At 40.0% G+C, this 27,750-nt stretch overlaps 1 protein-coding gene across 1 annotated transcript in view; it reads right to left on the bottom strand.

Moving 5' to 3' along the window:
- Nucleotides 1-522: 522 nt before the first annotated feature.
- LOC139153837 (collagen alpha-6(VI) chain-like) overlaps nt 523-27,750 on the bottom strand; it is a 270,910-nt gene continuing 243,682 nt past the window's right edge. The window contains 9 exon segments of the mRNA XM_070728258.1: nt 523-609; nt 744-792; nt 794-871; nt 5,094-5,163; nt 6,506-7,180; nt 7,261-7,354; nt 9,780-10,273; nt 18,267-18,303; nt 19,319-19,354. Of these exon segments, the coding sequence (XP_070584359.1) occupies nt 523-609; nt 744-792; nt 794-871; nt 5,094-5,163; nt 6,506-7,180; nt 7,261-7,354; nt 9,780-10,273; nt 18,267-18,303; nt 19,319-19,354 (1,620 nt within the window).

Below are 27,750 nucleotides of genomic sequence, written 5' to 3'. Positions count from 1 at the left end.
GAAATTAACTGCAAGTCTATCTAGGATTTTTCAGACAGTCAGTTTACCTCTGCATGACAGTCATCAAGGCATGAATAGCTTCACTGCTCACAACTTTATATACTTTGTAGAAATGAACCAATTGGGAAGAAAGAAAGAGAACCAAATGCCAAACCCATCCCACCACAACCAAAATTGGAAGCCTGGAAATGACTGTCAACTTTTTGTATCAAATTGTAACTTGTAATTTATACCTTCTGCATATAGCCCAGCAGAAGTATGATAAGGCACTTTGAGGCTGAGATTTACCTGTTTCACCATATTTTGAAACAATAACTGTCCAAATATCTATATTATTAATTATACAACTACCATACATGGCCTGATCCAAGCAGTGATGGGCTCCTACAGTACAGTCAGGTACACAGTACCAGTAGCAAAATTTGGAGCTCCACCCAAGAGCACCCAATTTGCACTGAAAGATGTTGAAACAAAATGCATAAGCCACGCCCACAATATGGTGGTAAAAATGTTGGTAGCCCATCACTGGATCCAAGTAATGTTTAGCATATGTTCTTTACACATAGATGTGTAATGGTAGATAGTGGAAGAAATCACAAAGGACATTATCTATGCAATGGCAGGGAAAGGAGCAATATTTACAATGTTTATATCTTAATTTACACAGTTACATAGCTGACTAATTCAAATGAGGTAACTGGGCAATGTTCAAAAGGTGCTTTTTAAAATGAAAATCTACTTACAATAAAGGGTTGAGCATTGCTAACCATCTTTTCAGGGAATAAGGAATCACTGCAGGTATTCTGGAAAAGCAGAGCCATTCTCATCAATTAAATGGATTTTATTTGATGGAGTCTTGTCAAATGGAGTGCTGTGAATAAAATAATGCAATAGAAACTGGAATCAATGTATTGGCAAAGGTTTAAATGCAGTACATAAAAGTGCTACATATTTTTTCTTAATTTCATTAATAAACAAATATTTTTTGAAAATGTTATTTAAAAAACTCTACATCCTCACTCAGTCTGATGCAGAAAAAAAATCTTAAAATTTGGTGAAATAATAAATAGCTGAATTCTCAAGAATGGATTGTACTGATTTTATGGCTAAGATAATGTCTAATTAAAAATTTAAACTTGGAGAATAATGAAATTAACAGAATATACAAACAAACAAAAAAGAAACATAAAGTATCTGCCTGGAAAAAAATAGATAGCAAGATAAGTTTAAGCAAATCCAGCAATAATGGCTTACATGTACACTACACATTACACAGCAAGGCAAATACAAATATTTACAGTATGGTTTTTAAGGCAGTCTAAATGTTTACAGAATGTAAATTGTATAAAGAAGGGGGAAGTTAGAAATTAAATAACTATTTCCCCCCAAAAATATTCCTTTTGTTTCTTCCTTTCTTTTTCTTTTTTCTCTTTTTTAATGCTCTCTTTTAAACATTTATTGTTTAACAAAAATAAAATAAAAATACAGTGGAAACTTCAGTATTAAGGATAACCCTCAAGACTCATAGACTCTCATAAAATAATTCAAGGGATTTTGCAACTGTTTATCAATGTCATACTTAGCATCAATTGCACTGGTTAAACAGCCCAATATACATTAATATTTTAGAAATTATATTTAACATTCATGTAAACTTTTCTTATCTTTATCTAAATTGTCACAGCCTTAATCATTTCTAGTTTCTATCATACAAATATCAATGTATTCCGCCACTATCTGTATTTAATTTTTTTTTACATTTTATAAAGCAATTAAACAACAGTGAGGGGGGGGGGGACATTTATTACCAAAACATAGGTTTGAATGTTGTATTTGTAATGTTACTCTGACTTCTCCACTTCTTTGCTTTCTGCATTTTAATTAAAATTCAAAGCTAGACAGCATGGCATAATTTTTATTCCATTTGTAAAGAACTCTTAAAGAATTTCTGAAGCATCTAAAAAAAGACCTGAACTTTCTTTTCCAACAAAGGAAAACATTGGTGGGACTTGGGGATATGTTTTAATTCTTATCAACTATATGTTATTTGTTAAATAAAACCAAGGTTATCAGATTATAATTGCTCCTGTTTCATAATCATTTCCAGCATTATGTAGCTCAACTGGGATCCCAAGCCTTTTCAGGAGGCCAGAAGGTGGGGATGGATTTCACTTCAGGTGGCACGATGTTCCAAGGGCAAATGCCATAGCATAAAAAGCACTTCTCTTGGACCCTAGCAGATGAGTTTCATTGGCTGATAGGATCTGCAGCAGGCACCTTCTGTCAGAATAAGAGGGCGGGTTCAATCCCATTGGAGCAACACATGGAAGCTAAAAGTGAAGCCTACAGCCAGCCACGCTGATTAATATGGTTCTTGTTATTGCTATATTGAATTGCTAGCTGCATTGTTTCTGAGAGTTTTAATATTTTTGCTTGCAACTTGATGAATGGTTAGATAACAAGTGAAGTTTGTGCTGGGCCTGGAGATGAATCTGAAGAATAAGTGAACATTTTATTGGGAAAAAGAATCTGAACTCCAAATACAAATTGAATAATCAAATTATCACAGATAACCCCCACTCAGTTAAAGACCTCGGTATATTATAACCAAAGACTTAAGTGCCAAAGCCCACTGTAACAACATAGCCAAGAAGGCTTCAAGAGTTGTAAACCTAATCCTACGTAGCTTCTGCTCTGGCAATCTCTCACTACTTACCAGAGTTTACAAAACTTTCGCCAGACCCATCCTTGAATATAGCTCATCTGTTTGGAACCCATATCACATCTCAGACATTAACACCCTTGAAAATGTTCAAAGAGCCCTTCACTCCTCCACTCGAAACAGAATACCCTACAAGACTAGAGTTTCAATCCTAGGTCTAGAAAGCTTAGAACTAAGATGTCTTAAACATGATCTAAGTATTGGCCACAAGATTATATGCTGCAACATCCTGCCTGTTGGCGACTACTTCAGCTTCAACCAAAACAGCACAAGAGCACACAACAGATTTAAACTTAATATTAACCACTCCAAACTTGACTGTAAAAAATACGACTTCAGTAACTGAGTTGTCGAAGCGTGGAACTCATTACCTGATGAAGTGGACAAGGCCATTGGAGCTGTGAGTTCCACCACCTGTTTACTGGATCCGTGTCCCTCTTGGTTGGTTTCGGCCGGCCGAGAGGTGACATGGAGCTGGGTCCAGGAGATTGTCAACACCTCCTTGGGGATGGGGTCCTTTCCGGCTCCTTATAAGGAGGCACTTGTGCACCCCCTCCTCAAAAAGCCTTCCCTGGGCCCAGCCATGCTTAATAACTATCATCCAGTCTCCAACCTTCCCTTCATGGGGAAGGTTGTTGAGAAGGTGGTGGCACTCCAACTCCAGCGGTCCTTGGAAGAAGCCGATTATCTAGGCCCTGAACAGTCTGGATTCAGGCCCAGTCACAGCACAGAAACTGCTTTGGTTGCGTTGATGGATGATCTCTGGCAGGCCAGGGATAGGGGCTTGTCCTCTGTCCTGGTGCTTCTTGACCTCTCAGTGGCTTTCAATACCATCGACCATGGTATCCTTCTGCGCCGACTGGAGGGGTTGGGAGTGGGAGGCACTGTCTTCAGTGGTTCTCCTCCTACCTCTCCGGTCGGTCGCAGTCGGTGTTAGAGGGGGGGTCAGAGGTCGACCTCTAGGTTTCTCCCTTGTGGGGTGCCTCAGGGGTCGGTCCTCTCCCCCCTGCTATTTAATATCTACATGAAACCACTGGGTGAGATCATCGAAGGACAGGGGGTGAGGTATCATTCAGTATGCTGATGATACCCAGTTATACATCTCCACCCCTTGTCCAGTCAATGAAGCAGTGGAAGTGATGTGCTGGTGCCTGGAGGCTGTTGTGGTCTAGATGGGTGTCAACAAGCTCAAACTCAAACCAGACAAGACAGAGTGGTGTGAGTTTTGCCTCCCAAGGACAATTCCATCTGTCCATCCATTACCCTGGGGGGGGGGAATTACTGACTCCCTCAGAGAGGGTTCGCAACTTGGGCGTCCTCCTCGATCCACAGCTAATATTGGAACACCATCTTTCGGCTGTGGCAAGGAGGGCGTTTGCCCAGGTCCGCCTGGTGCATTCCCTATTTGGACAGGGAGTCATTACTCACAGTCGCTCATGCCCTAATCATCTCGAGGTTCGATTACTGCAATGCTCTCTACATGGGGCTACCTTTGAAAAGTGTTCGGAAACTTCAGATTGTGCAGAATGCGGCCGCGAGAGCTATCGTGGGGCTTCCTAGATTCACCCACATTTTGACAACACTCCGTGGCCTGCACTGGCTGCTGATCAGTTTCCGGTCACAATTCAAAGTGTTGGTAATGACCTTTAAAGCCCTACATGGCATTGGACCAGAACACCTCCGGAACCGCCTTCTACCGCATGAATCCCAGTGGCCGATAAAGTCCCACAGAGTTGGCCTTCTCCAGGTCCCATCGACTAAACAATGTCTTTTCTTTCATTGATATATTTCATCCCTATATCTTCTCTTCTATTCTTTCTATATATATTTTACTATGAGTATATCCTCTATAATCTTCATTATGTATTTTATTATGTGTACATCCACTATAACCCTCATTGTATAGTGGACAAAATCAATCAATAAATAAATAAAACATGCTGTTTTCATAGAAAGTTGTTTCACAAGCTTTCAAATGCACAGGAGCCATGACAGACTAGGAATACCATTCCATTTAGGATAAAATAAGTAGGCCATTCTTGTATTGTAAGTTTCATTTCCGAGCCCACTATTTCTATTACTGTCTAATACAAACCTTAATTTAGTGCAATTACTATTTTTACATTCAACTGAATTAGAAACTTGGAAGAATGAGAGACTAACTCTTGTTCAGACTAGCCAGTTCCTAAAGACTCCAATGGAACTGAGTGCAAGGTTTTTGCTTTAGGAAAATTGAATTCTAGCAAGATTATTGAGGTAACTGAACTAGAGAAGATTTCTTATGAGGGTTTGAAGCAGGAATCCACAATGCCTCTGAACAGATCACTGAGGCAAGAAAACTCACATGAACTCATAGTGCTGTGAAACACACCTTGGTTTTTGATGATTGATTTTTGCACATATTCTGTTGAACTCTGGATGAGAATAGCTGTGTAATTCACCTATTAAGACAAATGGTATCATTATGGGAAATGAATGATATTTACTTTCATATGTGATAAAATTGCAATCTTCAACTCTTTCCAGATTAGGGTTTTACTGTATTCAGTTCCTATTTTGATATAAAATGTAGCCTAATGATTTATTTACCCCACTATCATTTATTACTTTCAAAACATAGTAGTTCTTCAAAATCTCAGATATAATGTCTAATTCAATCATTAATCTTTGTTCTTTGAGATTGTTTGATTTTTTTACCTTCCCCCCACTCACAAAGTATGAAGTATTTTTTTATTATAAGTATTTTTGACTGAACCAGGATTTCAAAGCAAAGGATTGTTTCTCTGGGACAGAATAGATGCACATGGACTATATTCTGTATTGCAAAGTCCCCAGTTTGTGTTTCCAGAACCCTGTGATGGCACTGAATGGTGGCACTGCCTACCCTGAAAACACAGGGTAAAATGTGGAAAGATTGAATGTCATGATAAATGTATGATTTGCCTTCAAGCCTAATACAATCAGGCCAGAAACAATTGTCAAAAATTTCAATATATTCTGGGATGCAAAAGTCATAGGCAGGGTTTTTTCCTATTCTAGTTCTGATTTATCAGCTCCATGTTCCTATTCTAAATTATTGTGATAACTTTTCTTAATTACATTAGCTCAGAAAATATTACTGGGAAGATAACAATTAACTATCTAAAGTTAATAAATGTTGCAGGTTGGAAAAATTATTTTTTAAAAAGATTAATATATTAATGTGTTAATAATTACAAGTTAATGTATTTTACTGTTGTTTAAAAATATATAGCCAACTTTTTCTTCTCTTTGTCTTCCTGCAGACATTTACCTACCTGCAGAAAATCTGGGCTAAGTATGAGATATTGAATCTCAAGGGATGCATGAAAAGGTGAAGTAGTAATAACCTGGCAGTTGATCTGAACACTAAGTGGTTTAGCACCTCAGCTAACCTTGAAACTCAGTCCAAAGAATCCAACCCATGTTTTGTGTCTTTTAGTTTGCATTAACCTTTGCATCAACCTTCTTTCAAGATTATTTCAATCTTTCTAGTTATGAACCGAACTATTTTAGCTGATTTGGCAAAAATATTTTCAAAGGGCTTGACAGAAATATTGTTTTTCTCTCTATTACAATTGAAGTACATTTTAATGAACTATCATTTCATTTTCTAAAAGATATAAACATTTCCAAAAAAGAAAGTTTACTTTAGTCCTACATATTCAGTAGAAACAGAAACACTGTCAATATTTTTTCTTTTCTTTTTAATATTTTTTCTTTTCTGCTTTTGTCTGCAAAGCATACAACTATCATGCAACTTACTTTTGAGTAGATGTATTAATGGCTTCAAAAAATTGATTGCATACTCAAGTTCAGCTTTGTGGATTCTGCCAAGCTGTACTATGTGATGTTCCAAGGGAAGGCTTGCCACTTCCATAAGTTCTATGTAATCATACTGAGGCCCTATTGAAAGCACAAATACAGAATAGCCTTTGCATTTGACTCTTAGAGCTGCATCACTCAGTATTTCCTTATCCCAATGACTTGTTTTCCCAACAGATATGATAAAAATAGCCTTTTTCTTTCTCTGGTTATGTCCTTCTAAAAAGATATGCTTGATTGTCCATTCTAAGGCATGGCCAAGTGCTGCTTCTCCATTTAGTTTCTCAAAAGACTTTTCAATATGCATCTTCATTTGTTCTTTACTTTCATATGTCACCAAGTTAAATTCAACTTTTACTGGAAGCTTCCATTCTTTTTGGAATTGGAAATTCAGTGGAGCATGACTCACAACAGCTATCCGATCACCTATCAAAGAAGTCTTTGGATTTGTAGAAATTTCAAAGTTGTCTAATGCTCTACTTAGGAAATGTTTTAGTTCTTCAAATTCAGTAGTGCTTATTTTCCTGGAATTTTCCAGAATAAATGCAGCATCCATATAATCCTCAGGTTTGAAAGGTGGAGTTCTGAAGCAAGATTCCTCTGGTTTGCATTTGTCTACAAATAATACATAAATATTTTAATTATAGAAAATTACTGAAGACAATCTGATCACTTTGCAATTTTAATATTCTTACCATAGCAAATTATGCACGATTGAAGTTTTTTTAAGGCTGAAAGATCACTCTTCTGATGGAGGTGGATAACTTGAAATAATCCTGTCCTGTCCATCTAAAGTAATGTAAAATAAAAATATAGCTTGGCACAGCTTGGCAACAAGATGTCTATCTGCATCATTACTAAATCCATTGACAGTTTGCAGGACAATGTTTTATAAAAATTGATGCTTGACAGCTGGAATTTCATAAAATATATATTATCTTCATCATAAGAAAGATGTTCTTAAACCACAACTACAGTAATTAAGTGTAATAAAACTTCAATACAGAAAAACAACTTCTGTTTGCTGACAATAAATGTATAGTTCCAAAGGATAAGTACAGTTTTCCATATTATTCCACAATGACTTCTTGATATAGATATGATATATTGTCTTTTGATACTGTACCATGGTGGTAAGATAAGTAAACTCAGACCCCAATTTTGGATTTCAAGATTACAATCCTTTGTGCACTATCCTAGTTGTGAAAGCGATGTGGGTGAATTAGCCAGACAACTTAATGTTAGGCCCATTATTAAAATCCTATGGCACGCATGCCACAGGTGGCACATGGAGCCATATCAAAAGGCATGCAAGGCATTGCCCTATGTCAGCTCCAGTTCACTGGCCAGCTGATTTTTTCCCTTCCAGAGGGCAGGGGGATGCTGTTTTTGCCCTCCCAGGCTTCAAGAAAGACTCCGGAGCCTGTGGATGATGAAAAATGGGGCCAATGGGCTTACTGGAAGTTTGGAAATGAATTAATTATTCTGAATTAATATTTTGCACTGAGTATCCTGGAGCAGTGATGTAGAAATCTTTGCCTTGTTCTGTTGCTTGATTTAAGAGATTCCCACATCCCTCTTACGACTAAAAAATTGTGCTGATTTGCTAGTATCCCTGCTTCCTCCTTGGCTGCTTCAAAAATGACTTTATCCTTTCACATAGACAATCTGGATACAGTTTTATGCCTCTTTTCTCACATTAAAAAAACCTCAGCAAAGGGCATAACCACAATAAAGACAGAATCACAGTATCTGGGGTTTTGCACTCCAATTACTACTTGATGGCCATCTGGAAGGAGTCCTGAATGGCTCCATAGGAATAGTAGATGGAATCAATATTTATTTATTTATTTATCTATCTATCTATCTATCTATCTATCTATCTATCTATCTATCTATCTATCTATCTATCTATCTATCTATCTATTTAAACAATTACAGAATGGCAATTTGTATAAATAAAATATTAGAAAAGTAATGTAATAAAAAGTAATGATAGAAGACAATAGAACAGTAGGACAGGAACGGTAGGCACAATGGTGTGCTTATGCACGCCCCTTACAGACCTCTTAGAAAGGGGGAGAGGTCAATTGTAGATAATCTAAGGTTAAAGGTTTTGTGGTTAGGAATAGAAACCACAGTCAGTTAGTGCATTCTAGGCGTTGATTACTCTATTGCTGAAGTTGTATTTTTTGCAGTCTAGTTTGTGGCGGTTGACATTTAGTTTAAATCTATTACATGCTTGTATGTTTTTGCGGTTGAAGGTGAAGCAGTCACTATCAGGAAGGACGTTTTGGTATATGATTTTATGAATTATAGTTAAGTCGGAACAGAGATGATGGAGATGTAAGTTGTCTAATAGAAGAATTTCAAGTCTGGTGGAGTAAGGTATTTTGTTGCCAGAGGAGGAGTGAAGGACTCTTGTGAAATATTTCTGGACTCTCTTAATTGTGTTGATGTCAGATATGCGGTGTGGGTTCCATACAGGTGAGCTGTATTCTTTGATTGGTCTGACAAATGTTTTGTAAACTCTGGTTAGCAGTTCAATATCACCAGAGAAGAAGCTGTGAAGGATTAGGTTAACAACTCTTAAAGCTTTTTGGCAATGTTGTTGCAGTGGGCTCTAGGACTTAGGTCATTGGATATGATTACTCCAAGGTCTTTGACAGAGTGCTGGTCATCAATAGGATCAATTCATCCAAGTTTATATTTAGTATTCTAATTCTTTTTCCAATGTGTAAGACATTTATTGGTAGAGATTTGAAGTTGCTAGGTTTTTGACCATTCAGCTACGTGGTCGAGGTCTTTTTGAAGGGTAACAATGTTGTCATTGGTATTAAATAGTTTAACATCATTGGCAAAGAGAATGCAATTGCTTGTGATGTGATCACAAAGATCATTTATGTAAAGTATGAAGAGTGTTGGTCCTAAAACATTGTCTTGAGGGACACCACTGTTGACAAGAGCAGGATGAGATGTGGCACTTCCTATTTTGACCACTTGTTGTCTATTAGATAGGAATGCTGCTAAGCAATGAATATGAATATTTATTGAATAGCACAAATCTGCAGGATAGAATAAAAGGGCTATACCTATGAAAATGCTTTCATTTATAGTAATTTGACCATATCATATCAGGCTCCATACAATATATGCTAAATTTCTTGAGAAAGTGCTTCTGATAACCAAAAAGAAAAAAAGGCAAGTTTCTCACCTCAAAAGCTTGGGTAATTTCAGGGATGTTTTTAAAATAAATGACTGCTGGCTGGATACCTAAGGCACTGAACTCTAGGACCGCTGTACCAACCAAGTCAGGATGGTCAGACTCTCCATTGCTGAAGAAGACAGCAACTTTCCTCACATTATCACCTTGGAGAGTTCGCTTGAAGAGATTCCTGGCAACAAATCTCATTGATCCACCAATGTCACGTCTATTGGTTGTTCTCTGCAAAGAAAGTCTATTGAGCTCCTGCAACAATTTTTTCTTGCTCTGGAAATCTGTAAAGCGGATCAGATAATTGGTGTTGGAGCTGTAGGATACAACAGCCACTCTGGCTCCCACAGGACAATTGCTCTCTCTGATGTTTGTTTGGTTCACAATATAAATGACAATCTTTCTCATTTCTTCAAATATCTCAGCACTGGTCTCTTGAGATATATCCAAAGCAAACACTAATTCTGTTGGATATGCTGGACATTTTGGTATTTCTGGAAAGCAAATAAGATTATAAAAATGATCATATCTTGCCCAAGGATAAATATCAACAATATTGGAAGACAATCTGTTTAGATGGAATAGTTATCCTGCCCTTTTTAGGACTCTTTGGGATTACACAAGTAGACAGGGCAATAAAACCTAACAAGCAGAACTGTGACCCGTGTGCATACTAGAGTGGAATGGAGTGGAGTGGAGTGGAGTGAAATGGAATGGAATGGAACGGAACGGAACAGAACAGAATTATTTATTGGCCAGGTGTGATTGGACACACAAGGAATTTGTCTTTGGTGCATATGTTCTCCGTGTACATAAAAGAAAAGATACATTTATCAAGACTCATAACAGTTAATGTTTGTCATAGGGTACAAATAAGCAAGAGACGTCTAGAGAAGCGATGGAGGAAGAGTAAGTCCGAATACAATTGAACACTTGTAAGAGCTCATATTAAGACTTACAAAATGGCGCTCAAGGCGGCAAGATGTGCGTATCATGCCGCCTTGATTGCATCAGCGGAATCCCACCCGGCCATTTTGTTTAGGGTGATCTGCTCACTTCTTAACCAGGGGGGAGTTAGGGAGCCCTTGCAGCGTAGTGCCGAGGATTTTAACACGTTTTTCACTGATAAAATCACTCTGATCCAGGCGGATCTCAACTCCGATTGGATAACAGAGTTGACTGACAATGAGTCAGTCGAGGTGACTGGGGCCCGTACTTGTCCACCTGTCTGGGAAGAGTTTGATCTGGTGACACCTGATGAAGTGGGCAAGGCCATTGGAGCTGTGAGTTCCGCCACCTGCTTACTGGATCCATGTCCCTCCTGGCTGGTTTCGGCCAGCAGGGGGGTGACACAGAGCTGGGTCTAGGAGATTGTCAACACTTCTTTGGGGAGGGGGTCCTTTTCGGATCCTTACAAGGAGGCACTTGTGCGCCCCCTCCTCAAGAAGCCTTCCCTGGACCCAGCCATTCTTAACAACTCTCAGCTAGTCTCCAACCTTCCCTTTATGGGGAGAGTGGTCGAGAAGGTGGGGGCGCTCCAACTCCAACAGTCTTTGGAAGAAGCCGATTATCTAGGCCCTCAGCAGTCAGGATTCAGGCCAGGCCACAGCACGGAAACTGCTTTGGTTGCGTTGATGGATGATCTCTGGCGGGCCCGGGACAGGGGTTTATCCTCTGTCCTGGTGCTTCTCGACCTCTCAGCGGCTTTCAATACAATCGACCATGGTATCCATCTGCACCGGCTGGAGGGGTTGGGAGTGGGAGGCACTGTTCTTCAGTTGTTCTCCTCCTACCTCTCCGGTCAGTCGCAGTCAGTGTTAGTGGGGGATCAGAGGTCGACCTCTAGGCTTCTCCCTTGCTATTTAATATCTACATGAAACTGCTGGGCGAGATCATCCAAGGACATGGGGTGAGGTATCATCAGTATGCGGATGATATCCAGTTGTACATCTTCACCCCATGTCCAGTCAACGAAGCAGTAGATGTGATGTGGCAGTGCCTGGAGGCTGTTGGGGTCTTGTAGCTGTCAACAGACACAGACTCAAACTCAACCCTGAGAAGATGGAGTGGCTGTAGGTTTGCCTCCCACGGACAATTCCACCTGTCCAACCATCACCCTGGGGGGGGGATCACTGACCCCCTCAGAGAAGGTCTGCAACTTGGGCATCCTCCTCGATCCACAGCTCACATTAGAGAAACATCTTTCAGCTGTGGCAAGGGGGGCGTTTGCCTAGGTTCGCCTGGTGCACCAGTTGCGGCCCTATTTAAATTGGGAGTCACTGCTCACAGTCACTCATGCCCTCATCACCTCGAGGTTCGACTACTGTAACGCTCTCTACATGGGGCTACCTTTGAAAAGTGTTCGGAAACTTCAGATCATGCAGAATGCGGCCGCAAGAACAATCATGGGCTTCCCCAAGTATGCCCACCAACACTCCGCAGTCTGCATTGGTTGCCGATCAGTTTCCAGTCACAATTCAAAGTGTTGGTTATGACCTATAAAGCCCTTCATGGCATCGGACCAGAGAATTGGCCTTCTCTGGATCTTGTCGACTAAATAATGTTGTTTGGCGGGACCCAGGGGAAGAGCCTTCTCTGTGGCAGTCCCGATCCTCTGGAACCAGTTCCCCCCAGAGATCAGAATTACCCCCACCCTCCTTGCCTTTCGTAAGCTCCTTAAAACCCACCTCTGTCATCAGGCATGGGGGAATTGAGATATTCCTTTCCCCCCAGGCCTATACAAGTTTTGCATGGTATATTTGTGTGTATGTTTGGTTTTTAATAAGGGTTTCTTAATTATTTTAATATTAGATTTGTCATATGCTGTTTTATTATTGTTGTTAGCCATCTCGAGTCTACGGAGAAGGACGGAATACAAATCTAATAAATAAATAAACAAACAAACAAACAAACAAACAAACAAATAAATAAATAAATCAGGAAACAATCAATTTTAATATAAATCATAAGGATAAAAGCAACAAGTTACAGTCATATTGTCAAAAGTGGAAGGAGATGCATGATGAACAATGAGAAGATTAATAGTAATAGTAATGCAGCCTTAGTGAATAGCTTGACAGTGGTGAGGAAATTATTTGTTTAACAGAGTGAAGGCATTCTGGAATAAACTGTTCTTATGTCTCGTTGTCTTGGTCTCACTGGGGCAGGGAGTAGGAGGTGGGGGTTGATTTTGTTATATTGTACTATCTTAATCGATTTGATTCTTTTTGTTAGTTTTTATTGTTTTAAATGTGGCAAATAGGCAGCAATATAAACTCAACAAACAAACAAACAAACAAGCAAGCAAGCAAGCAAGCAAGCAAGCAAGCAAGCAAGCAAGCAAGCAAGCAAGCAAGCAAGCAAGCAAGCAAGCAAGCAAGCAAGCAAGCAAGCAAACAAACAAATATGATTGGCCACAAAAGGAATTTCTCTCTGCTGCATAAGTTGTAGTGTACATACAAGAAACAAGTGAAAAATCATGAACATAAAAAAAAAAATCATAAATTGTAAGATACAACATTCATTGATACTCATAGAATACTAAATAAAAAATCATCATAAATCATATAGGATACTAATAAAAGCAATCAACATAAATTATAAGATACAAACAAAATTGTACGAAGCATTTAAAAAAGGATCAAGCAAAACATAGTGGTGGGTTGCTACTGGTATGGCCCAGTTCTTTGAACTGGTAGTGATGGTGGCAGGAGGCCCCACTCATCCACCCCAGACACTGATGTACATAGGTGTGAGCGCACATGTGAACTGGTAGTGATGGGATTTAGAACCTATCATTGGCAAAGCACCTATCCTTCATTAATAAAAGAGCTGTATACAGTATATACTTGAGTATAAGTCGAGTTTTTCAGCACCAAAAATGTACGGAAAAATCCCACCTCGATTTATACTTGAGTCACTGATGGTTCTCGGGTGCTGCAATGGCCCAAGTGCTGGCAGCAGGAATAGGCTGGATCCACCCAGGCATGGAACCGTTCTGCTGATGGAAATGAAGTTGCGCGCAGCTTCAGCTGACTGGCAGCAGTCACTTCCGGGATTACTGGCCTTAGCTCTCCTTTTTTCCCCTGCTGCTCCTCACCTTTTCCCTGTTTCCTCCTTCCTGGCCTCGGCAAGCTTCCCTCTCTCCTGCCTGGCTCCCTTGCAGCCTCATGCAGCCACCTCCCAAGGCCAGAGAGGAAAAAGTGAGGAGCACACAGACAGTGGCAGCAGCAGCAGCAGGGGAAAAAAGGAGAGCCCAGCCACACCATGCCAAAGCAGTCTATTTCCTTCTCGCAAAGCCCTCGTTCTGCCTGCAGCTCAGATGGAAAGGCTTTGGCACGGTGCAGCTCTCTTTTTTTTGCTAGGCTCCCCACCCCATCTCCAGGGGGCCTGGGTGGGAGTGAAGCCAGGGGTGTGTGTGACCATGAAGCCCCCCCTACCAGCTCTGGTAATTTTCTTTTGGAAGGATTCCTTGCTGCAAGAAAATTATTGGACCTGGCAGTGGTGGGGGCTCCAAGCAGGCAGTGATTACAAAGGAAGGTGACTGTGTTCATGGAGGGACCTCCCCCGCCCACTCTGGGATTCCTTGCTGCAATCCCAGCCACTCAGCTTTTTAAAAATTGGAGCAGCTGGCATTGGGGGGGGCTCCAAGCAGGCAGCAACCGCAAAGAAGGTGACTGTGTCTGTGGACGCACCTCCCCTGCCCATTCTGGGATTGCAGCAAGGAATTTTTCCAAAGAAAATTACCAGAGCGGGCGGTGGGGGCCCCCTCTGAAACGGCATGAGCAAGGGGCGATTGGGAGCGCCTGGTCCTCATCAGCCACCCATCTGCCAGGACTTCACTTTCTGCTTGCTCCGCACTAAGACTCCTGCCAGGTGAAAAATCTTTTGCCAGATAAGCTATGGATCCTCAGAATACTCAAAATGACTCTTCATTTGCTTTGTAACCTTAAATAAAAACCAGTACAGTATTGATTTTGTAATTTAGCTGGGGGGGGGAGAAAGATGCTAGGAAGAAAGGAGGAAGAAAGACAGAAAGACAGACAGAAAAGAAAGAAAGAAAGAAAGAAAGAAAGAAAGAGAAAGAAAGACAGACAGACAGACAGACAGGAATGGGTGGAAGGAAGGAAGGAAGGAAGGAAGGAAGGAAGGAAGGAAGCAAGGAAGGAAGGAAGCAAGGAAGCAAGGAAGCAAGCGGACCACTTCAGCCCAAGGCAAATGGCAGCTGGGGCTGCAAAGGTGACTTAGGCAGGTCCAAAGGCAGAGAGCCAGATAAAAGAAACAGCTGAAGTCCTGGAGCCGAGGAGGGGAAAAAACCTGGGAGCCCAACTATCGATGCCGCCTTTTTTGCTCTCTTGCACCTGGTTTACACGCGCACTAGGCAGGCAGGACTCCCCTCCTTCTTGCCACTGCTGAAGTGAGCTAATGGCCTTCCCTTCGCCGCTAACTTCCAACAGCGGAGAGGCGGAGGGGAGGGAGGGAAGGAGAGAGTGTGGAGAGAGGGAGGGCACTGGTGTGTGACTCGCATCTGCCGGTCCTGAGTGAATGGGAGGGGAAAGAGACAGAGACCCCCCTCCCTCCTCCCCTTCCCCCCTCTGTTACCTCATTTCCAGTGCAAAATTAAAAAGGGGGGGAGGAAAGAGAGGCAATGGAACGATAAGCGCCGAGGGAAGAGAGGGAACGAAGGGAAGGAGGAAGGGAGAAAGAAAGAAAGATAGAAAGAGAGAGAGAAGGAAATAAAAGAAGAAAAAGAAGGAAGGAAAGGGAAGGAAGGAAAGAAAGAAAGATGTTAGGAAGGAAGGGAGACAGAAAAAAAGAAAAAGAAAGATGGTAGAAAGGAAGGCAGGCAGGCAGACAGAAAAAGAAAGGGAGGAGGGAAGAAGGAAAGAACAAGGAAGGAAGGAAGGAGAAAGACAGAAAGAAAGAAAGAAAGACCTATGACCACAATTGAGCCCAAAATTTTGGTTGTTAAGCAAAAGCGTTGTTAAGTGAGAATCACCACATTTTACTCAATCCATGACATTTCCTAGCTCTAACAGTGATGTGCAAGCTAGGGAAGTACTGGTATATCTGAAGGCATGTGTAATGTTCTGGTTATGATTAAATGTGTGGCAGAAAGTGGACTCTGGGTTTGTTTTTCCTATCACAGTAAGTGAGGTTGAATATATATAATTTTAAAAGAGCTGTCTCTCTCTCTATACACATTCAGTTTATATAGTAGATAATGTATATTTTTGTGTGCCTGTGTGTAATTTGTATGTACGCATATGGCATATACAGTGATCTCTCGGTTAGCGCGGGGGTTACGTTCCAAGACCTCCCGCGCTAACCGATTTCCGCGTTATACTGGATGCGGAAGTAAAAACCACCATCTGCGCATGTGCGCCATTTTTTTCATGGCCGCACATGCGCAGATGGTGGAGTTTGCGTGTGGGCGGCGGGGAAGACCAAGGGAAGATTCCTTCAGCCGCCCAACAGCTGATCTGCTCCGCAGCGCGGAAGCAGCGAGGAGCCGAAGATGGGGTAAAGGCAAAGGGGAAACCCCATCTTCGGCTCCTCGCTGCTGCCGCGCTGCGGAGCGGATCAGGTGTTGGGTGGCTGAAGGAACCTTCCCTTGGTCTTCCTGCCGCCCAGGCAAAGGGGAAACTCCAAGATCGCTTGCCGCTTGCCGCTTTGCAGCTTGGAGCCTTGCTTCGCCTCCTTCGCTGCAATAGGCAAGCGGCAAGCGGCAAGCGATCTTGAGAAAGAGAGAGAAAGGAGGGCGACTTGCCAGTCCACGCCCCCCTGGATGAACAGCCTCGCATGGCCCCAGCGCCGGGCTCCGCTGTTGCCTCCGCCCCCATTCGGCTCTGCAGCTGAGAGGCCTTCCCGGCAGAGCCCTCCCCAACAGCTCCCGCTGCCAGCGCAAAAAAGAAAAGAAAAAGAAATCCCCAAAAGAGGCAGGCACAAAGCGGGGGCACAAGGGGAGCTGCCCGGCAGAGGTTGCTTTTTTTCTTCTCATGGGCAAGTGGAGGGGGGGAGAGAGAAGGGAGGAAGAGAGTGTGAGGGAGGAAGAAAGAGAGAGAGAAATGATAGAAAAAAGGGGAGAAAAAAGAGAAATGAGAAAATGATTGAAGCATAGTGACAGGAAAGAAAGAGAAAGAGACAGAGAAGTGACTCTTGGTGATGACGTATGACGTCATCGGGTGGGAAAAACCGTGGTATAGCAACAAAACCGTGGAGTATTTTTTAATTAATATTTTTTGAAAAACCGCGTTGCAGCGTTTCGCACTAATCGAGACCGTGCTAATCGAGGGATCACTGTATACATATAATTAGATAGTATATTTTGGATGTTCAGTAATAGTAAATAGATAGGGAAATTGTATCTCTTTGAGGCAAGGAGAGGCCAGGCACCCTAATCCAAACCTAATGCCTGCAGCTATTCAATACGGTTCACAAAAGCTGTAGACCCCTTGGAGGGGGGTCGGAAGATTGGGGGATTATTGGTAGCTGTTTTGGGTGGCAATGCATCTAACTCTCCAATAATCTTGCTTCAAGTGCCTGTTCTCACTCTACTATTAATAACGGAGCTACGATTGTGCGTGGAAAACAGAAAAATAGTTTTTTTAATTTAAAAAAGGGACATGAAGCTGCATAGGCCTGAGATCATTATTCTTTCATACAGAACAAAAGGAGAATTGTTAGAAAAATACTCACCTGTCCAGCAGGCTAAACAGAAGAAAGAAAGAAAAATATTATTTCAAGCAATATGATATTGAAAATTCATAAGAGGGGAGATACTCTTTTAAAATGATTATAGATATCCTATAATTGCCTCAGCAAGAAACAACTTATAAAAAAGAAAGCTGGTCATCTTGGTAGTGTTATCTGTTTTGTGTAAACGTTTGAATTTTTCATATCAGTACACCATCACCATGGGTTTGATCACATTGCCTCAATCACTTGCTAGCACTCTTATGTGTAAACAGCCATACCTTTCATATTTTTGGCCAAAGACATAATGTGTTCTTGATGTATCTACATTACCAGAAGCTTTGAATTGCTAGTGATATAATCACTTCTAAGTGGTGAAAATAGTACACAATTAACATACTGTAGTTTCTAAATTAGTTAAAGACACATCTAACCTTTTAGTGATACACAATTTTTTATGGTGTCCTCAGCTAAGAGGTTAACGATGTACCTATGGTTACAGAATTTATGATTGTTCTATTATGTTTTTATGCTATTATAATCCCATAAGAATCAAGCATCATAATTTGAGTCTTAATCAAACATGTAATAATTTTTAATAGGAAGCAGTACACATATATTTTTAAATAAACAAAATTCGATTAATTAAAGCTAACAGCCTCACTGTTCCCATTATAAATTATTAAATTAAATCAGTATTGTCTTATATATCATACTCTCTGTTCTCCCCAATTTGTGCTCTTGGTTAATATTTCTGTCATTTAATATTAAAGATGAAGTGGAGATACTTACTGCTATGTTTCTGTACATATTCAATAAGTTCACAAGGCTGAAAATAATGAAATATAAAAATATTATTAGATTATAAAGGTTTTCATGAATGTGTATTAATGGTTGAATGCAATGTTCCAAAGTTGGCATCTTCTAGGTGTCCTGAGGCAGCAATATCAAGGCACTATGTATTCTTGTCAAGGATTTTAAAGAATAATAATTCCAATATATTTTGAAAATATTAGAATTTGTTTCAACATATAAAGGGTAACCAGATTTCAGTTTCTCAAGTTTAAATACTCAGTGAGTAATCCTAACTCAGCTTTCCTTTAGTTCTATTTGGATACTGGACATGCTCACCACCTGAGCATTCTCATTAACCACTCATAATATCATAAAAATTACTATATTTTTCAAAGTATACGACACACCTTAGTTTTGGGGGAGGAAAATAGGGAAAAATAATCTGCCTACCAGATATTAATCTGGTTAGTCTTTAGTCTGGTCAGCTTCAGCACATTAATTTGCTGGTTTTGAGCACACATGCTAATTTTTTATCCCCTAGTTGGAGATAGCCGCCCCGAGTCTTCGGAGAGGGGCGGCATACAAATCTAAGTAATAAATAATAAATAAATAAATAACAGTTTCTAAAACACTTCACTCTCTCTTCAAAGAGGAACAATGAGAAAAGCAGGCAAAGGGAAGATCGCTTCACTTGCAAAGCACAGAAGATTGCTTCACTTGTTAGCACCTCATTAGAGCTGAAAAGAGGCAGATCACTTCACTTTTTGTCGGAGAGAGTAGCAATGAAAAAAGCAAACAAATGGAAGATTGCTTAGCTAGCAAAGCATGGAAGATCATATCAGCACTTCACTAGGGCTGAAAAAAAAAGCTTAGTAAAAGCTACATTCAGAGTATAAGACACCCTCAAATTTTCAGCCTCTTTTAGGGGATGAAAGGTGCATCTTATACTCAAAAATATGGTAGGTAGCATTCTGCAGATATCCATGTGATTAACATATAGGTTTAATGTCTGTATGTGTATTCATTCAATTCAGTCTAGTAATACATACTGAATAGAAGGACTGGCCCTTTGCTCCTTTTGGACCCTAGAAGAATAAAATTAGAATTAGAGCTTTGCAACATAATTACAGTATAGCTTCATCTCCAAATTTAAGATTTTTATATCATAAAATGAGAAGCTTCTGTACTGATGTAATTATAATGTCAGCATTCTAAGTAACATATCCATCGAAAGCAGAATTCTGAGGCAAGTAGATTCTTCAAAGAACATGTTTATTGGATACATCATATCAGCACAGCTAATTTAACCAACTCCACAAGTTCCTGCAGATTTATCCTAATTAAAATAACAAATATTCCCCTCCCAGGTGTCACTGGTCACATTGTCTAATGAAAGTAGCTGGCAGACTGCTTGGTCACTCCTTTCCTCTTTCATAAGAAACTTTTTGTATTAGCTGTTAGCTAGTCTATCCACTTTCCCCCTCCCAATCACAATAAACTTAGATCCAGACCAGAGCTATCTTTATTACAACGAATCCATTCCTGTGAACTCTGCACGGAACTCAAGAGACAACTGGATCTGGGAGAAACAAATTTATAAATAGATATCATGTGGAATGCATAAAAAACAAGACTCGCAACACATCCTTTATCAACCATCCCACCATCCCCCAACAATAAGTTAACATCTCATGCACCACCAACCAAGACTAGGAAAGCGTGGCCCTTACTCCCTCAATCCAATCCAATACTAATCTCAAATGCAAACTGTTCAATGCAAGAAGCATAATTAATAAATGACTGAATTACTACTACTACTAAACACTAACACCTCCAATATTATCTTTGTCTGCAAAATATCCATCTCCAATTCCATCATCACAACAGGAAACTATCTTGTCTTCAGATCTGAGCCATTAAGCCTAAAAAACATCCAATTTACATATCCCGAAATGCCATACTTTGTTCCCTACTTTGTTACGGAGTCCCAGATTATGACATCACCCATACAAACAAATTAGCCTCAATGCGAACATGAGCAACCTCCGGCCCATACTCCCTTATTTTTCTTGGTGACCTCAACCTGCCTCACATCAACCTACCTCACAACCTATCCATACAACTCTTTATAGTGCTGTTACCAATCTGGGACTCAATCAACTAGTAACATATTCTGCAACAGCAAAAGTGACACATTCTTGCTTGAAATCAAAATAACTATTAGGCTACACATACCACTAATAACTACTATAACCAAGAAAAACAAACTACCCATATCAATGAGGAAATTACAATAAAAAAATCCCTCTGACAAAAAACCAAAACAGACTATGTAGCCAACTTCAAAAAAATGCTACAAAAATATATGCCACCAAATAAAGACACAATGCTACAACTATCACAGCAAACAAGAGGAAAACCTCCTGTGTACCAAATCCAACCACATCTTCTACAACTTTGTAAATAACAAACTCAAGGACCCAAGACCTATCCCACCAGTAAAAGGGCCCAACATCAAAGAATGCTGTGATGAATTAATCAAAGCTAACCTCTTCAACACATTCTTTGACTCAGTCTTTGTAAACAGCAATGGCTTATTACCAAAATTCCCTAATCACACTGCAAACACTCACAACAACTTAACACAAATAGACTTCAGTGAAGACAATGTTGCAAAAGCACTATGTGACCTAAAACCTTCCCTATCAATTGGACCTGATGGTCCATGTGCATACTTCCTAAAAAAGCTCTCCACAGTCATAACTGAACCTCTAAACATAATCTTTGAAAAATCATTCAGGACTAGTTCATTACCAAAACTATAGTCACTAGCCATGGTCATCCCCATCTTCAAAAAAGGAGATGCCAGTCTAGTTGAAAACTACAGACCAATTTCTCTATGCTGCATCACATGCAAAGTCATGGAATGAATCATAAACCAATCAATTACCCTTCACCTAGAAACTAATAATCTACTCTCTGCCAAACAATTTGGTTTCAGGAAAAAATTATCTTGTAACCTGCAACTCCACTGTAAAAACATATGGAAAGCATACTGTACCTCAATCAGGGCAAATCAATAGACGCAATTTACATAGACCTGCAAAACCTTCGACTCAGTGGTTCATGATAAACTATTTCTAAAACTGAAATCCTATGGCATCTCAGGATCCCTACATAACTGGATAACTGTGATAGTTTCAAATAGACAACAAGTTGTCAAAATAGGCAGTGCCATATTTAATCCTGTTCCTGTTAGCAGCCACGTACCCCAAGGCAGTGTACTAGAACCAACACTCTTCAAACTCTATATAAATGACTTTTGTGATTACATTACAGGCAACTGCATTCTCTTCGCTGATGATGTAAAACTCTTCAACACCACTGACAACACAGCTACCCTCCAAAAAGACCTTGACTTTGTATCAGAATAGTCAAAGATTTGGCAAGTCCAAATCTCAACCAAAAATTGCTCTGTCTTACACATTGGCAAAAAGACTCCAAGTATCAAATACAAGCTGAAAAAACAAGACCTTACAGACAGCCCTCACTCTGTAAAAGTCCTTGGAATACTTATATCAAATGACCTAAGTGTCAAAGCCCACTGCAACAACACCACAAAAAAGGCTTCAAAAATTGTTAACCTAATTCTACTTAACTTCTTCTCCGGTAATATCACTCTACTAACCCAAAGCATACAAAACTTTAACCAGACCAATCCTTGAATACAGATCATTTATCTGGAATCCATACTGCATTTCAGACATAAATACATTAGGAAGCATCCAGAAATACTTTATGAGAAGAATCCTCCACTCCTCTACTTGTAACAGTATACCATACGCAACCGGACTTGAAATCCTAGGCTTAGAAAGCTTGGAGCTTTGTCGTCTTAAACATGACCTAAACATAGCCCATAAAATCATCTGCTACACTGTCCTTCCTGTCAACAACTACTTCAGCTTCAACCACCACAATACATGAGCACATAACAGATACAAACTCAAAGTAAACCACTCCAAACTCGACTGTAGAAAATAGAACTCCAGCGGACTTCCGGTTTGACGTCACATCATGGCAGAGCAGCCTCCAATGAGCTCTGCAGTTGATCTCTGCTTTTGAACTTTTTTTGGTCACCGATATGGCAGTTGCAGCTTGGAGAGCCTCCACAACTTAAAGAGGAAATTCCTGTGCATCCATCAACTCCACAAAATTACTGAAGCACAGAAAATATGACTACAACCTCTCAGCCATCAAACATAACATTGGCATCTCTACAAGAGTTAATGGTAAAGATGCAGGAGTCAATTGACCGAAATTTTGAAAAGTTGACAGGAAAAGTGGAAAATATGAGGGTTGATATGAAAAAAGTAGAGGATAGAGTAGGCAAAATGGATGGGAAAATAGAGTCTATCTAATAAACACTTTCAAAAAATGAGCAAAAAATAAAAGAGATAGAAGAGAAGAGTGAAAATCTGGAAACAAAAATACAGGAAACAGAACCTAACATGATGACAGCCATTAAAAATATGGAGGAAGCCTTACTCAGCACGGAACTTGAAAAAGCAGCCTTCAAAATATACAGGAAAATAAAGAAGAAAATCTTGCAGAAATAATGGCTGAAATAATAACGGCCATTACAAGCTTAATGCCAAATAGAGTTATGAAAGAGATTGATGAAATATATCATGTTTTCACCAGCTATGCCCGCAGAAACAGCTTGTCAAGGGAGGTACATATTTGATTTGTAAAAAAAATAGCAAGGGACGATGTGTATAACTTAGCAAGGGAAAATACTTTAACTTATAAAGGAAAAGAAATTATCATTCTGAAACCAAGTTCCGAGACAGATTAGGGGAAAAAGAAGACTTTATTAATTTCTGTCATCTAAACTTAACCGACACAGAGTACCATTCAGATGGTTAGTTCCAAAAGGCCTCCTAGTCACACTTCTCAAAAAAATACAGAATAAATACAATAGAAGAAGCCAAAAACTTTTATGATCAACACATTAAAGAAATAGAGGAACAAGAGATAGGAGAAATTAAAGGAAGAGAAGGGGAAACCAGAGAAAACTGACATCAGAAGAGAATCTGCTAGAATCAGAGATTAAATACAAACAGAATGATAATGACAGGGAAGGAGCAATCACAAGATCTCAGACAGGAGCAAAGGAACAAAGTTAAAAAAACAACTCAAAAGGATGAGATAAGATTACTCTCTATAAATATAAATGGTCTAACTGCACCAAAAAAGAGAGAAGTAAAATATGCCATAAATTATTGAAACATAACCCAGATATCACCTGTCTCCAAGAGGTTCATATTAAAAGGGTCCAACAACAAATATTAAAATGTCCAAAATTGGGGAAACTTTTTGTAGCTCTAGCTCCAGTTTAAAAACGTGGGATTGCTATCTATATTAAATCATGTTTGAAACCAAAATTATTGTACACAGATGAGGAAGGAAGAATTCTGATTGTACAAATAGATAAAGGAATTAGCCCCACAATAATAGCATCAATATATGTTCCAAACTCAAACCAAAATAATTTTTTTTGCAAAAGTACATAAGATATTGTTAAAAATAGAACCAGTAAAATTTGTAATTATTGGCAATTACAATTCAATAGCGGATAGGGAAAAAGATTATAAAAGTAACAATAGGAAGAAAATGAGAAAAACACTGCCTCCCACTTTCATGCAAATGGCAGAAGAACTATACCTGAAAGACACTTGGAGACACTTCTACCAGATAATAGACTTTTTCTCATATCCATATAAATCACAGTCCAGGAATAAATATGGCCTGGGTCAGCCAAGAATTTATAAAACATTTAATAGAATCAGAGATATTGCCTAACAGATGGGCAGGCTACAACCCCATTTCGATTAAATGGAAGGAGCCAGAGAAAAACAATAAAAAAGATGGACATTAAGCCAGCCTATAATTAAGGGGAAAAAATACATAACAATGATGGAGAAGGAATTAGAAATCTTCTTCCGGATAAATGATAATGAAGATACAACCAAAGCTAACCAATGGGACACTATTAAGGCTTACCCTAGAGGCTTGTCCATAGCCTACCAAGCTGCAAGTAATAAGGAAAAATTGAGTAAAACAGAAGCTTTAACCCCAAAAATAAACATATTAGAAAAAGAATTACACAAAAATCCCCTTGATGAAAAAACCTTAGAAGAATTAAACATGATTAGGCATAAAATTAATCTCCTAATCCAAGAGGAATTAGCACAAAAATTGAAAAGGTTAAAACAAAAAACTTTTGAATGCGCCAATAAACCCAGAAGGTTGTTGGCATGTAAATTAGCAAAACAAAAATCCAAAAGATATATTGAAGCGCTGATTGACTCAACAGGTGAAAGGCAAACCAACGAAGCACTGCAAAAAGGAATAGTGGAGAAATTCTATTCTGATTTATATAATCAAGAAGAAGTAGAGGGAAAGAAAATTATAGTACATAGAGCAAACTATATTACCAATAAACTTTGGAAGAAGATAGAGGGAAATTAAACGCAAACATTACAATAACAGAGTTAAGTAAGGCTATGGGCAGACAGAAAAATAACAAATCCCCAGGACCAGAGGGAATTCCATCCGAATTGTATAAAGTCTTACAGAATACTCTAGAACCAATTATGTTAGATTTATTTAATGATATAATGAAGGGAGGAAGATTTCCCGAATCCTGGAAGCACGCATAAATAAGACTAATGCAAAAAAATGATACAAACAAACAATCCAAAACTATAGGCCAATTATCTGTTAAACACTGACTATAAAATCCTAGCAGCAATCATAGCAGAAAGGTTAAAGCAGGTTTTAAGCAAATGTAGTCATACAGATCAAAACGGCTTTCTATCCCATAGACAAATCAGAAAAAACACTAGAACTATACTTAATACAATAGAATATTATGACTTACATATAGAAAAACAAGCAGCTCTTATATTTGTAGATGCGGAGAAAGCCTTCAATAAAATTATCTAGCAATACTTTATCATACAACTGGAAAAAATGAAATTTGGTGATAAATTTATAGGCTTAATCAGTGTTGTGTTCGTTTAAAAAATATTCATAGAAATTCTGTGATTGGTTAAGACGCGGCTATTTAGAAAATAGCCGCGAAGGTTAAATTGTTGTCAGTTAAAGAAAGCCCGCCGTTTTAAAAGAGTATAAATAGGGCAACGGATTAGCCGTTGCCCTCATTTGGAAAACTGCTGTTCCAGTGCTGTATTTTATCTCGTAATGAATAAACCAGTTCTGTTTTAACCACCGGAGTCCTGACTTTTCAGTGGCGACGAGGAGGTCGAACTCCCGCGAACGCAGCCATGAACTCGGCCATGGCTCCACCACCGCCAGTATTCAACTCCGAAATGGAAGCTTGGACCTCGTACATGTCCAAATTCACATTTTTCCTCAAAGCGAGCAATCTACATGATGCCGATGATGAGAGAAAGAAAGCTATATTCCTCGCTTATTGCGGCACAGAAGTCTACAGCTTAGCCTCTACGCTCGTTGACCCAGACACTCTGGAAACCATCGCATGGTCAGCTCTACAAGCAAAACTCGCCGCACATTACCAGCCGACAACTCCTGTCCGCGTATACCGCCACCAATTCGCACAAATGCGGCAAGCGGACGGAGAATCTACCAACGATTTCATTACTCGCCTCCGCGCACTCCTTCCAAAATGCAAATACAAGGATCCGGAGGAACAGTTGATTGACCGCCTCATTTTCGGACTAACCAACATCACACTACAGAAGAAATATCTAGTGGATGAGGATGCCTCCCTCCAAGACATTCTTAAGGCAGCAAAAGCCTCCGAGGTATCTGAAACATCTGTTGCCGAGATTAAACGCGCAACACCAATCGTTCATCACATCCCCGATGAATCGACTTGGCACGCCTGCTCTCCCGATGAGAAACACCTGGAAACCACCACTCCAGACGACTCCTGCCTCCAAATCCGAAGAGCTTCCGACCACGACGCCAAAGAGACACCCTGTTCAGACAGATGCGCCGGCTGCAACGGGAATCACCCACGTTTTTGCTGCCATTTCAAGGACGCCTATTGTCGCCATTGCCAGCGCCGCGGCCACATCGCTGAAGTCTGCCGCGCCACCAACCCAACTCCGGCAAATCCGCAAAACCAACGACCGTACTTCTCACCAAGGAATCGACGACCGCCGTTTTCACGCAATGTTTCCCGCCCGGCTGACAACTCTCACTCTTCAAACCAATGAGGTAACTGCCCTTCTTCTGTAAACTTCAATTTCCCCACTGCGGAAAACAAGCTATTTGTTTCTCTTTTCCTCAACGGCCGTCCCTGCGAAATGGAATTTGACATCGGCTCCAGACATTCCATAATGCCTTGGGGAAAACTTAAATTATATTTACCTCGTGTAAAAGAGACTGACTTAGAACCATGGGAACCGGGTTTGAGTGATTTTCGGGGACATAAGATTCCAGTATTAGGATGTTTAAATGTGCCTATTGCTTTTAAAAAGTTTCAAGGGTTTTTACCTCTCATAGTGGTTGACGGTCCTAAACACACATTATTGGGACTTAAATGGTTGCAACCCCTAGGCATTGAAATTTCAGGGGTTAACAATGTATGTGACTCTTTTGACTCAAATGACTTATTGAAAGAATTTCCCGAAGTTTTTTCTAGCACACTGGGTAAATATACAGGCAGCCCCATTTCATTTAATCTGGACCCAAACATTTCTCCCATCCGTCTAAAGCCCCGCAGAATTCCCATCCCACTTTTGCCTAAAGTGGATGAACAATTGGACAAATTAATAGCTCAGGGCATCTTGATTCCCACTGATCATGCTAAATGGAAAACTCCTATCGTAACCTCCGTTAAACCGGATGGATCTATTAGAATTTGCGCAGATTATAAAGCCACAATAAATAAAGCCTTACAGCATAATGCCTACCCAATCCCAGTCGTGCAACAACTCTTGCACACATTAGGAAATGGGTCCATCTTTGCGAAGTTGGACCTGGCCCAGGCATATCAGCAGCTTCCCGTTGATCAAAACACCTCTGAGGCCCAGATGATTGTAACGCACAGAGGTGCCTTTAAATGCACCCGGCTCCAGTTTGGAGTCTCTACCGCCCCTGGCATCTTTCAAGGTCTCATGGAACGAATTTTAAATAATATCCCAGGGGTCGTCCCATATTTCGACGACGTATTAATATCAGCCACATCCAAATCAGAATTGTGGGATAGAATCAGGCGCGTTTTAACTAAATTTAAAGAAACAGGACTCCATTTAAAAGCAGACAAATGTTCCTGGGCAGTTCCCAATGTAGAATTCTTGGGCTTTACAATAGATAGATTTGGAATTCACCCCACAAATGACAAAGTTGATGCTATAAGAAATGCTCCCACCCCATCAAATAAGACAGATTTGCAAGCATTCCTAGGACTCCTTAACTTTTATTCCGT

The sequence above is a fragment of the Erythrolamprus reginae genome, chromosome Z (genome assembly GCF_031021105.1).
Source record: "Erythrolamprus reginae isolate rEryReg1 chromosome Z, rEryReg1.hap1, whole genome shotgun sequence".
Taxonomy (NCBI): Eukaryota; Metazoa; Chordata; class Lepidosauria; order Squamata; family Dipsadidae; genus Erythrolamprus; species Erythrolamprus reginae.
The sequence above is the reverse complement of the archived record's forward strand: the minus strand, read 5'-3'. Positions and strand labels throughout refer to the sequence as shown.